Source organism: Lampris incognitus, chromosome 6 (genome assembly GCF_029633865.1).
Source record: "Lampris incognitus isolate fLamInc1 chromosome 6, fLamInc1.hap2, whole genome shotgun sequence".
Classification (NCBI taxonomy): domain Eukaryota; kingdom Metazoa; phylum Chordata; class Actinopteri; order Lampriformes; family Lampridae; genus Lampris; species Lampris incognitus.
The window spans coordinates 10396230-10409478 of record NC_079216.1 but is presented as its reverse complement, the minus strand read 5'-3'; the positions used below and the strand labels follow the sequence as shown (position 1 = coordinate 10409478).

The 13249-nt window shown below is 47.3% G+C and overlaps 1 protein-coding gene across 1 annotated transcript in view; it reads left to right on the top strand.

The window, feature by feature from the left end:
- Nucleotides 1-12954, top strand: part of cftr (CF transmembrane conductance regulator) — a 58634-nt gene extending 45680 nt beyond the window's left edge. Inside the window, exons 23-27 of the mRNA XM_056281208.1 lie at nt 5299-5454; nt 6113-6202; nt 7435-7607; nt 9147-9252; nt 10106-12954. Of these exons, the coding sequence (XP_056137183.1) occupies nt 5299-5454; nt 6113-6202; nt 7435-7607; nt 9147-9252; nt 10106-10321 (741 nt within the window). The 3' untranslated portion in view covers nt 10322-12954. The remainder of the gene's footprint in view (nt 1-5298; nt 5455-6112; nt 6203-7434; nt 7608-9146; nt 9253-10105) is intronic.
- Nucleotides 12955-13249: the final 295 nt, after the last annotated feature.

Sequence of the window (13249 nt, the reverse complement as noted above, 5' to 3'; positions counted from 1 at the left end):
AAACATACATAAAAGTAAATAATGACATAAAATAAAATGTAGTAAACACAAATAACAGCACACAGACAGGATTTGGTGATATTTCATACTCAAACAAAATAAAATAAAAACATTAATTTTAACCTGGTTACACTGGCATCATAAGCACCAAGAGAAGAGAGCCTTTCTAGAGTGCTATGGATCTATTTATGAACATGTCTCTGTATATTCTTTTCATTTATGTCTATATTTCTCATTAATAAGTTGTCTTTCTTAGATACAAACAAACAGCACATTACACTATACGTACACACACACACACACGCACACACACACACACACACACACACGCACACACACAGGACCACCACTGCTCACATCACAGTCTAAAGACCTAATTCTATACCACAAATACTGCAATACCAGGTCTCCAAGTAGCGTAGTGGTCTATTCTGTTGCCTACCAATACGGGGATCGCTGGTTCGAATCCCTGCGTTGCCTGCGGTTTGGTCGGGGATCCTACAGACACATTTGGTCGTATCTGCGGGTGGGAAGCCAGATGTGGGTGTGTGTCCTGGTCGCTGCACTAGCGCCTCCTCTGGTTGGTCGGGGCACCTGTTAAGGGGGGGGGGCGGGGAATAGCGTGATCTGCCCACGCGCTACGTCCCCCTGGCGAAACTCCTCACTGTCAGGTGAAAAGAAGTTGCTGGAGGAACCATGCGGATTCCGTCCTGGCCGTGGAACAACGGACCAACTCTTTACCCTTGCGGAAGTGCTGAGGGGGGCATGGGAGTTTGATCAGCCAGTCTACATGTGTTTTGTGGACGTGGAGAAGGCTTACAACCGTGTATCCCGGGGCACTCTGTGGGGGGGTACTGTGGGAGTATGGGGTACTGGGGCAGTTGCAACAAGCCACCCGGTCCTTGTATAACCAAAGTGAGAGCTGTGTCCGCATTCTCGGCACAAAGTCAAACACGTTTTCGGTGGGTGTAGGACTCCGCCAAGGTTGTCCATTGTCTCTGATTCTGTTTGTGATATTCATGGACAGGATCTGAAGGCCCAGCCAAGGTGAGGAGTGTGTCTGTTTTGGGAACCTCAGAATTGCATCTCTGCTCTTTGCAGATGGGGTTTTGTTGGCTTCATCCAGTGTTGTAGTAGTCGAGTCCAGGACTCGAGTCCGACTCAAGTCCTGATTTTCAGGACTCATGACTCGATTTGGACTTGAGCACTGATGACTCAGACTTGGACTTGGACTCGAACACTGGGGACTCGAGACTTGAATCGGACTCGAGGTTTAGTGACTCAACTACAACACTGGTGTGTGTGCACATGCTTGCAAGTGCATTTGTTTGGCTGTTGTGTCACAAAGTAAATAATCTCCCTTTGAAATGGTGACAGCTGTGTCATTTTTGTTTAATGTCGACCTTTTTTATTCATATGTCAGCTTTTTTACGGTGCCAGAGCGGAGCACTGAAGCCCATCTTGGAACTCGACTCAGACCCTACCTTGATGACTCGGATTCGGACTCAGGTAATGGGGACTCGACTCGGACTCGACTCTGACTCTTCTTTGGGGACTCGGACTCGACTCGGATTCGAGGTTTAGTGACTCGACTACAACACTGGTTTTCTTCAGAAAACGAAACCGCACTGGGGCGGTTTGCAGCTAAGTGTGAAATGGCTGGGATGAGAGTCAGCAGCTCCAAGTAGGGCTGCAACTAACGATTATTTTGGTAGCCGACTAATCTGTCGATTGTTTTTTCAATTAGTCAGCTATTATTTCTGTCACACCCTCCATCTCTGGGCTCTGGGCTCCAGTACATGTTTTACCTCACTTGCCTAATGCCAATTAAACCATTTAACTGATTAAACATCTTACAACTGAATTATTGATATGTTCCAACCCACACACTAACTAGCTAACGTTAAGTGGAGGAGGTTTACTATTCAGAATGAATGCTAGTATTAATGCGAGCAAAGAAATAGGGAAGACGAGACAGGGTAGGCTACTCCTATAATTTACTGATTTACTTGCACTTAATGCGTTAGCTTACATAACTGAAAGGTAAACTAACATAAACATTACTGTCATTACATTACATTACTGTCATTTAGCCAACGCTTTTATCAAAAGTGACTTATAATAAGTGCATTTAACGTAGGAAATAGGGAAAACTACCAGTCATCAGAGGTCATAATGGCATCTTGTCTCTAAACAAGCATCTAAGAGCAAAACCAGTGCTGAAGTAAAAGTGCAATATATATCATCAGACAGTTATATCAAAACAGCAGACAGTTACGGCAAAGCAGAAGTCAGTTGTACCAAAACAACAGTCAGTTATCTCAAAACAGCAGTCAGACATATCAAAACAGCAGTTAATTATATTAAAACAGCAGTGTTATATCAAAACAGCAGTCAGACATATCAAAACAACAGTCAGTTATATCAAAACAACAGTCAGTTATATCAAAACAGCAGTCAGACATATCAAAACAGCAGTCAGTTATATCAAAACAGCAGTCAGTTATATCAAAACAGCAGTCAGTTATATCAAAACAGCAGTCAGTTATATCAAAACAGCAGTCAGTTACATCAAAACAGCAGTCAGTTACATCAAAACAGCAGTCAGTTACATCAAAACAGCAGTCAGTTACATCAAAACAGCAGTCAGTTACATCAAAACAGCAGTCAGACATATCAAAACAACAGTCAGTTATATCAAAACAGCAGTCAGTTATATCAAAACAGCAGTCAGTTATATCAAAACAGCAGTCAGTTACATCAAAACAGCAGTCAGTTACATCAAAACAGCAGTCAGTTATATCAAAACAACAGTCAGTTACATCAAAACAGCAGTCAGTAATATCAAAACAGCAGTCAGTTATATCAAAACAACAGTCAGTTATATCAAAACAGCAGTCAGACATATCAAAACAACAGTCAGTTATATCAAAACAGCAGTCAGTTATATCAAAACAACAGTCAGTTACATCAAAACAGCAGTCAGTAATATCAAAACAGCAGTCAGTTATATCAAAACAACAGTCAGTTATATCAAAACAGCAGTCAGTTATATCAAAACAACAGTCAGTTATATCAAAACAACAGTCAGTTATATCAAAACAACAGTCAGTTATATCAAAACAGCAGTCAGTTAAATCAAAACAACAGTCAGTTATATCAAAACAACAGTCAGTTATATCAAAACAACAATCAGTTATATCAAAACAACAGTCAGTTATACCAAAACAACAGTCAGTTATACCAAAACAACAGTCAGACATATCAAAACCATCCCGGAGTAGATGGTTATAATGTTAGTATCGTAAACATTACGATACTAACATTATAACCAGTTGGCATTGAAAATAAAAGATCTACAAGATATCAACTAGCTTAACTAGCTAAAACTTACCCATCCGGAGCAGTTGTCATGGCGCCAGGGCGCCTGCGTTTCAGATGCTCGTGCATCGCCGTAGTGCTGCCGGGAAATCACATCTCTGCGTCAGAGTCTGCATTTAACTTGGTTCATGGTTTATTTCCGGAGAAATGCTCCCATACTTTCGAAAGTTTCGGTCTCGATTTTTTCGCCTCTTCTTCACCCTGATTCTCTCTCCGTCGCGCCATCGTTCATATTTTCTTCTTCGTTAGTACAGAATGCAGTCATGGCAGACAATAGAAGCCATACTGCCCCCAGCCACTTCCGGTAGGGCATTGCGGTTACAAATGAACATTTATGTGGTTTATCACACAGTTGAAGGGACTTTGATGATAGTACTACTACTACTACTACTACTACTATTACTACTACTACTACTATTACTATTACTACTACTACTACTGCTACTGCTACTACTACTACTACTACTATTACTATTACTACTACTGCTACTGCTACTACTACTACTATTACTACTACAACGGCGGGCTTGATTGAGCTACGCTACATTGGAGGAAGCGGTGGGCTCCGGAAGTGACCGGAAGCGTGCACATCCTCGTAAAGTCTCTTCGGAGCGCGCATACAGGAGACGGTGACTACTGTAAACTACACAAAACTCACTGGCCGGTGGGCTGGCGAGGTTGGCCCCTTTAGCCGAGCGGTCAGACACGTTGCCTTGCGGTGCAGTGCGCCTGGGATCGAATCCCGCAGCGGGCTTGTTTGAACTACACTACGCTACCACTACTGTAACCGGTTGTTTTCTTGCCCGGTGCGGGATTCGATCCGGGGTGTACTGCACCACAAGGCGGCATTACTAACCGCTCGGCTAAAGGGTCAGACCCGTTAGCTAGGGACTAACGTGTCTTATTAGTAGTTTACACTACTACTACTACTACTAATAATAATAATAATACGACGCGTCGACTCTAAAATTCCGCGTCGACGAATTTTCATAATCGACGTAATCGATTGTGTCGACTAATCGTTGCAGCCCTACCTCCAAGTCTGAGGCCATGGTTCTCTACCAGAAAATGGTGGATTGCTCGCTCCAGGTTGGGGATGAGTTGTTGCCTCAAGTGAAGGAGTTCAAGTATCTCGGGGTCTTGTTCACGAGTGAGGGTAGGATGGAGCAGGAGATTGACAGGCAGATTGGTGCAGCATCAGCAGTAATGTGGATGTTGTACCGGACCGTTGTGGAGAAGAGGGAGCTGAGCCAGAAGGCAAAGCTCTCAATTTACCAGTCAATCTTCGTTCCAACCCTCACCTATGGTCATGAGCTTTGGGTAGTGACCGAAAGGGTGAGATCGCGGATACAAGCGGCTGAAATGAGTTTCCTCCGTAGGGTGTCTGGGCTCAGCCTTAGAGATAGGGTGAGGCGCTCGGACATCCGGAGGGAGCTCGGAGTAGAGCTGCTGCTCCTTCGCATTGAAAGGAACCAGTTGAGGTGGGTCGGGCATCTGTTAAGGGTGCCTCCAGGGCGCCTTCCTTTGGAGGTTTACCGGGCACGGCCAACTGGGAGGAGACCACGAGGTTGACCCAGAACTCGGTGGAGGGACTACATGTCCAATCTGGCCTGGGAACGCCTTGGGATCCCACAAGAGGAACTAGAGGGTGTTGCTGGGGAGAGGGCCGTCTGGAGTGTCCTACTTAGCTTGCTGCCAACGCGACCCGACCCCAGAAAAGCAGCTGAAGATGAACGAATGAATGAATACATGTATATGTTTGTGGTAGCTTTAAAGTGCAACTGTTTTCAAATTCAACTCTGTTTTCTCAGCGAGCTCTGTTACTCTCTGAGGTGACGTTGACCTGAATTAACATTATATACCTCTGCTCGAGTACGATATCTGGTAAATCTTTTTTTGCTTTGCCTTGTGGCCCAGGTCGGTCTGCTGGGGAGGACGGGTTCAGGGAAGAGCACCCTGCTGTCCGCTCTGCTGCGCCTGGCTTCCACCAACGGGGAGATCTCCGTCGACGGTGTCTCCTGGAACTCTGTCTCCCTGCAAACGTGGAGGAAGGCCTTTGGAGTGGTGCCACAGGTATGGGATCAACCCCTGCGCAGGGCCCTCGGAAGCGGGCAAGGGATGTACACAGCAAGACGTTCGCTTGCAGGTTGAAATTCCTCCTCACAAAAGAAAGAACAAATCTTGCCAGAAAAAAGTTGGGTCAAAACAACACAGCTGTCGATGTGCTCTCAAACCAAGGAAATTCACATCAAACCTTTCTGGCAGCCAGCGGCGTAATGCCGTGTTGTACTTACGCATGTCCCGGCTGTGACTCTGTGCTGCTGTGTAGATCTGAAATAGAGCCGTTATGCTTCGTTAGCCCTTCCTGGTTTGTTTTGTTTTAAAAGGCTGACATGTTTCAAAAGTAACGGATAATCAAGCTCCAAAGTATTGCCATGACTTCATAAGCACCTGTTGTCCAAAAGTGCCTGTAATAATTGCTATTACAGCGGAAATTGTAAATTCCGTTAACAACTTGATCCATCACTGAAACAAGTCAGTCAGTGATGAGTCCATTTGTATTTGAAGGCAGTTTTTCCACATATTCAAACTTTATCCAATCTGATTTGATGTAAGCAATGGGTAATTATGGTGGGGAGGTTACATAGTTTCACATCAGTGTTGCTCTTTTCTTGTTCTGGTCCACCTGTTGCTACTTTAACATGTTGCTTTCGTTTATCATGTTGACCAGAAAGTCTTCATTCTTACCGGCACTTTCCGGATGAACCTGGACCCGCACGGACGCTACAGTGATGAGGAGTTATGGAGGGTGGCTGAGGAGGTGAGCCCTTTCCCTGTTTGCGTTTTCTCTTTCTTTTTTTGGACCCTGCCCCCCTTTTCTCCCCAATTGTACCCAGTCAATTACCCCACTCTTCTGAGCCGTCCTGGTCGCTGCTCCACTCCCTCTGCCAATCCGGGGAGGGCTGCAGACTACCACATGCCTCCTCCGACACATGTGGAGTCACCAGCCGCTTCTTTTCACCTGACAGTGAGTTTTGCCAGGGGGACGTAGCGCGTGGGAGGATCACGCTATTCCCCCCAAGTTCCCCCTCCCCCCTGAACAGGCGCCCCGACCGAACAGAGGCGCTAGTGCGGCGACCAGGACACATGCCCACATCCGGCTTCCCCCCCAGACACGGCCAATTGTGTCTGTAGGGATGCCTGACCAAGCCAGAGGTATCACAGGGATTCGAACCAGCGATCCCCATGTTGGTAGACAACGGAATAGACCGCTACACTACCCAGACACCCTGCGTTTTCCCTTTCTAGTTGTGCTTATTGGGCTAATTTAAATAAAGACCAGCTAAGCAAGCCAGCATGATGCCGCCATGTTTTGGCTGTAGCTGGTTAAGTATATCGGCTCTCCCCGTCACTACCAGCAGGCAGTCAACCAACCATTTAAAAGGCCCCGTTGTACTCTAAAAATCTAGTTTGCCTGTAAAATAGTGAATTTGGCTGGTTTGATTCATCAGCTGTGGTTCCTGATTCCCCTCCTAACATGATTTAGGGAAAATGGAAACGCATGAGCAAAAATTCCAATGTTAATTTTAATCATCTGCCATACGCATATACCTTCAGCTCCTTGAAAGGGATCTCAACCTTTGTACTAGTTAAAATGCAGTTGCATGTAAACCAGTCATGTTTTTAGGTAAACACTGAAAAAAATGTCAGCCATATGGTGGAGGGAAGCCATTGTTGGAATCAGTACTCTCATACAGGATTCGTGGTGGTGGGTTAGTGGGACCCCAGATGTTTGACCCGCCATCGATTCTTCTTTTTGGACCCCCGAGCCTCTCCCCATGGCTGACAAGATTACCCCTCAAATGCAGCCGCAATTCCATATGTGCCCAAGTCTCAGCTCTAGTTTATTAGTAATATATTATTCTTCTAATTGCTGATTGTTAATAATTGTCTTGTAGTGTGTTAAATTTGCTTTTACTGAAATGTGTGGTGCACTAAAATTATTATTTTTATCTAATCTGAAAACCAAACACTGTCATTTCTGTCCTCCAGGTGGGACTGAAGTCAGTGATCGAGCAGTTTCCAGATAAGCTGGATTTCCAGCTAGAAGACGGGGGCAACGTGCTGAGCAATGGCCACAAACAGCTGATGTGCCTGGCCCGCTCCATCCTGAGCCGGGCCCGCATCCTGCTGCTGGACGAACCCTCCGCCTACCTCGATACCATGTCAGTAGTACCAAACATTCCTCCAGTCTGTGTGTGTGTGTGTGTGTGTTCATATGGCCCATTGCCTCCACTAAATTCATCAAGATTACCGACATTGGGTGTGAGCGATGCTGCAGAATGGCCCCATATGACTCATAAAACTTGTGAGCGTGTGTGTCTTTGTATGTGGGTGTTTGTTTGTGTGTTATATAAATGTTTGAGTCTGCTTTTTTGTGTGTAAGAGACAGTGAGTGACATTAACAAAAGGCGTCAGGCGTGGTGTGGCGGTCTGTTCCGTTGCCTACCAACATGGGGACCGCCGGTTCGAATCCCCGCGTTACCTCCGGTTTGGTGGTGCGTCCCTACAGACACAATTGGCCGTGTCTGCGGGTAGGAAGCCAGATGTGGGGATGTGTCCTGGTCGCTGCAGTAGTGCCTCCGCTGATCGGCCGGGGCGTCTGTTCGGGAGGGAGGGGGAATAGTGCGATCCTCCTGCGTGCTACGTCTCCCTGGTGAAACTCCTCACTGTCAGGTGAAAAGAAGTGGCTGGCGACTCCACATGTATCAGAGGAGGCATGTGGTAGTCTGCAGCCCTCCCCGGATCAGCACGGGGTGGAGCAGTGACCACCGGGATGGCTTAGAAGAGCGGTATTATTGATTGGCCAGGTACAATTGGGGAGAAAAAGGGGGGGGGGGGACAAAAGTGGGATCCTGTTTTGTCACTACCAGTACTGTAAAACCCCTCGAGACCAATGTGTAATTTGTGATATTGGGCTCTACAAAGAAAACTGACTTGACTCTTTAACTACGAGATCACAGGTCCCAACCCTCCTAACGGGAACTCCGTGTCCACCAACGCCCATGTGATGCATCGGTTACAAAGCACCGCTGGGGCAAGACTGAGAACGCAAACTTATTTTAAGTGGCCCCGGGATGAAAGCACCAGCTGAATGTCTGGACGGTAAACAGGAAGTGAGGTCACAGCGCAGCGCTAGCCATCCAGAACCACCATGTGCGAAGTCCCCGCCACAGCATATGGTGACAATCTCTGCGTGCTTACAGTAACCTGGACCCTCGGTGTATGGCGGTTTGTGCACACATGTGTACAAAACCACATGGGACTGGAAGGGGCTCTTGGTGTTAAACGATGCGTGTCACGTGCGGTCTAGTGTGACGTCGCTGTGGCACTGCCCGCCCCCCCCACGAACCTTTCATCTTAACCTGGACAGGAAGTCAGCGCTAGGCTAATGCGTTATAGCAGTGGGGGCGGGGGACTTTGACGACTCAGTGTGTTTGTGTCGGTGTGTGTGTGTGTGTGCGAGTTGTTGTTTAGTTAAATGGAGGGGACTGCTTGAGATAAGAGAGGAAGGGGAAGCATTTGAGCGTAGCAATACAAGTTGAAATAAACATCGCCGTGTGTGTGCTTGTACGTGTTTGTATACTTGAGTGTCACTTTTTGTGGCATTTTTGTGTGAACCTCCAGACTCAAAAATTGAATCACATTTGTTGTTTAAAATCTTATATCTAACTGTTGATGTGTGTGTGTGTGTGTGTGAACAGAACACTGAAGGTCTTGAGGAAGACTCTGAAGCAATCTTTCTCCAGTTGTACCGTCATCCTGTCAGAGCACAGAGTGGAGCCACTGCTGGAATGTCAGTCATTCCTGGTTAGTGTATACACACACACACACACACACACACACACACACACACTCCCTGCTCAGCGTCTGTCATTGCTTTTGCAGTTTTTCCATGTCAGATTGTTTCGGTATGACGAAGGCTCTCTCCTAGCTCGTCCTAGAAACTGCAGATGTGTATACATGTCCGTCTGTTTGGGTTTTGTGTCTGTCTCCGTGTTGGTCTGGGTGCATCTGCATTTTCTTACTTGTGTGTGTGTGTGTGTGTGTGTTTCCGTGTCTGCGTGCGGTTATGTGTTTGCTGTCATCAATGGTTGTTTGTGTTGGGACGATTCCACCAATAGAGGGGCAGGAAAAGAAAAATTAACGTAAGGGAAAGAGGCCGCCTCCCTGCCCCGTAACCCAACCTTGAGGGTCTGTTATGGGGTTGATGCTGTCCGCGGGGGCAGGTAACGAAGGTATCAAAAGAAAACCGTCCCCGTGCTCTCACTGAGCAGACTGTCACTGCGTAACACAATGCAAACACACGCCAGCATCCAGGAAGGATGTGACACTACTGTAAGTGATAAAGATTATTAATCGATATAAATTAAAAATAGTTACTCGAAAATTGAGAACAAATGCAAAAACGTCAAGCTTCGATGATGAAGTTGAGTTGTAGCCAGTGTCCGTACACATCTACTGTGGTAACACAACCCTGCATGGGCAGCAGTGCACCTCATATGAGATGCAAAGTAGAAAAACAAGATGGGCAGAGAGCAGCGCAGAGCAGTCTCTTAAGAGGCACAAGCCTTGGGTGGCATTTCTTGTGACACACTCGGTGTACAACTAGTAAACCAACACGCGGCCATCTGGTCTGACCCCACTTCCTTTCCATCTTCAGATGGTCGAGGGCAACTCCATGAAGCGTTACGACTCCATCCAGAGGTTGCTGACAGAGACCAGCCACCTGAGACAGGCCATGAGCCCCTCGGAGCGCCTGAAGGTCTGCCCCGGCTTGCACCGCCTCAACTCCAGCAAGAGGTCTGCCCAGCAGGGAGCCAAGATCACCGCCTTGCCCGAGGAGGCTGAGGACGAAGTCCAGGACACGCGCCTCTGAAGCTGCCGGATGCAGATTAATGCACGCAAACTTACACAACGCTACCGCAATGCTCATATACCCATAAATCGGCACATATGGACACACACAAATGCACACACACGACGTTACGCAAAGTAAAGGGCTACAACTGACTGTGAAAAGCCTATATGTAAAGATGAGAGCAGGTAATATTGCGGAGTATCAGTACTGCACCTGCAGGATGGGCCTGAAGTGATCTTCCAATGGGCTAGCGAGCTGCCCGCCCCGCAGCACAGGTCATCCTCTGTCTGTGAAAGTACTGTACTTTAAGCCTTCACACAGTTAAGAGCGATTCTCATAACGCCACCCGTGGCCTCCAACACCGCAGTGTTATGTCCGCGTCTAGGGAGACAAATGAACACGGCTGTAAAGTGGACGCCCAGCTCCCGTCCATGAATTTTACATGAATTTATGAAGCACACCCACTAATGTGGGGTGGTGAGACGAAAACGGGAAAGGTAAAATCTATCGTCCTTCCCGAGAGAAGCTCTGGCAGAAGTCACGTGTGAGAATCGAGCGGCCTTGATTTTTCGATGTGCGTTCTCCCGGCGTACTTAGTGGACGCCGCGTCTTGTTTTCGGGATCATATTTTTAAGTGCCTTTGTAAGACAGTATGCAAATACCATTGTGGTGCGCAGTTTTCAGCATGTGCCTTCTGTTAGTGTGTGCGCACCGGGTCTCCTTCAATCCAAATAGTCTTTCTAGGGGCCAGACATGTATTTGCTTTGAGAAAGCGTGAACCTATACTCATTTTATCTTGGTTTGAGGTTGTTCGTATTATGCTGATATTTCAATTAAGGTATTATTTACTGTCCCAACTTGCGAAGACTGTTTTAATAGGAGCGGTTAACCTTTTTTTGTGTCGGGTTCAGTCTGTCTCAGCTTAGTTCAGACTGACTAAACACAACAGCAACAGCCATTGTTTTGAGTCCCTTTTCATCCATCCATCCATCCATCCTACAGTATCATCCATCCTACAGTATCATCCATCCATCCATCCTACAGTATCATCCATCCTACAGTATCATCCATCCATCCATCCTACAGTATCATCCATCCTACAGTATCATCCATCCATCCTACAGTAGGACCGCAGTCATTTACACAAGAGAACCCAGTTGGGCGTCTGGGCCGTGTAGCGGTCTATTCCATTGCCTACCAACATGGGGATCGCCGGTTTGAATCCCCATGTTACGTCCGGCTTGGTCGGGCGTCCCTACAGACACATTTGGCCGTGTCTGTGGGTGGGAAGCCGGATGTGGGTGTGTGTCCTGGTCGCTGCACTAGCGCCTCCTCTGGTCAGTTGGGGCGCCTGTTTGGGGGGAGGGGGACTGGCGGCAATAGCGCGATCCTCCATTGCGCTACGTCCCCCTGGTGAAACCCCTCGCTGTCAGGTGAAAAGACGCGGCTGGTGACTCCACATGTATGGGAGGAGGCATGTGGTAGTCTGCAGCCCTCCCCGGATCGGCAGAGGGGCGGGGTGGAGCAGCGACCGGGACGGCTCGGAAGAGTGGGGTAATTGGCCGGGTGGGGTGGGGGGACCGAATTGACGATTCCTTGTAACATTCAGCAGCTAGAAAAACAAACAAGACAGTTGGTCTTAGGGACAGGGCCCCGAGAACACAGTGGTGCAGCAGTCAGTCAGCAGTCAACGAACAAAAAAAAACACATTTCATGTACATGGTTTCCTCTGTAGTGCTGCGTCTTCTCTGTCGCGTGTCTGCCGGGTCGTTTCGCCCCCCCCCCCAAAACACCTCATTACACAACCAGACCCACACACAACAACCGGTTGTTGCCGCGAGCAAGTGGCAAGCCAATGTGCCCTTATTTTTCCCTCTGTATGCACTTTAAAAGACACCCTTAGGTACGACTTCACTTTCTCCACACCCGAATGTGAGGCGAGGAAGAAAGTCGGGGCTTGAACGCCGGACGACAAGCCGATGTCAACGTTTTCGACACACGACCCGGGAAAAACACAGGTGGTGCTCCTGTGGCAGAGGGTTTCATCCTTTACACAAAATGAAGGTTGTTTTTTTTTAACCCCCCGGTTAATTTACTCATTAATTATCGGAAAGGTTAAGGTACCTCGGATATTCTGTCGTGAAGGATGTTTCTTTGCCGAATAGGAACTAAAAGTATACTGGAATAAAATGTTTTTGCAAAATACATAATTTGCTCTTGTGTGGAGGGGCCCCAGCCTACAATACGAGGACCAACGGCGTGCAAGAACACAACACATATGTATGTCCAAATGATTTGTGTGTGTGTGTGTGTGTCCGTGTGCAAGTGTGGGCGTAATACCGTCTGCACTTCCTTTCAGTCCCAGAATCCTTTGTTCTGCCCTTGTCATTTTAAAGGGGGTGCATACCGCTCCTTGCAAGTCAAATGTAGTTCTGCATAAGATGCACTGCAGGAAATGAAGGTACAATTATGAACAAGCCTCGATATGTTACTGTGATGACTATTTCCTTTCTTTTTTTTCTAACAGTGTAAATTAAAAACCAAGCTATTTCTTACTCATAGGAAAGGGACCAAGATGTCCCCCCCAAAAAATGTATAAATGCATTTGTTTGGTTGACAAAATTTCAAGTAAAAAAACAAAAAAAAAACCCCGAAACAAATCCCAGCAGTATTTGTGTGGTTATTATTATTCGTGCCCAGGCAGCGTGAGGAGGCCTGGGACCGCTCTGGCACATCAGGTCTTCCAGTGTTTTTTAACCTTCTGGTTTGTGGCGCGACCTAAACTCGCCCAAACGTCTGCGGCAGGAAGTATCCGCTTGGTAACACCAGTGACCGACCCGAGTGAGCCCGGGTCTGGGTTTTACACGGGCGGTTCAGAAAGCCACCGCATCCGATGGGGCGGATTAAGCAAATGAAACGACAGCACGGAGGAGCTGTTGGGGGGTC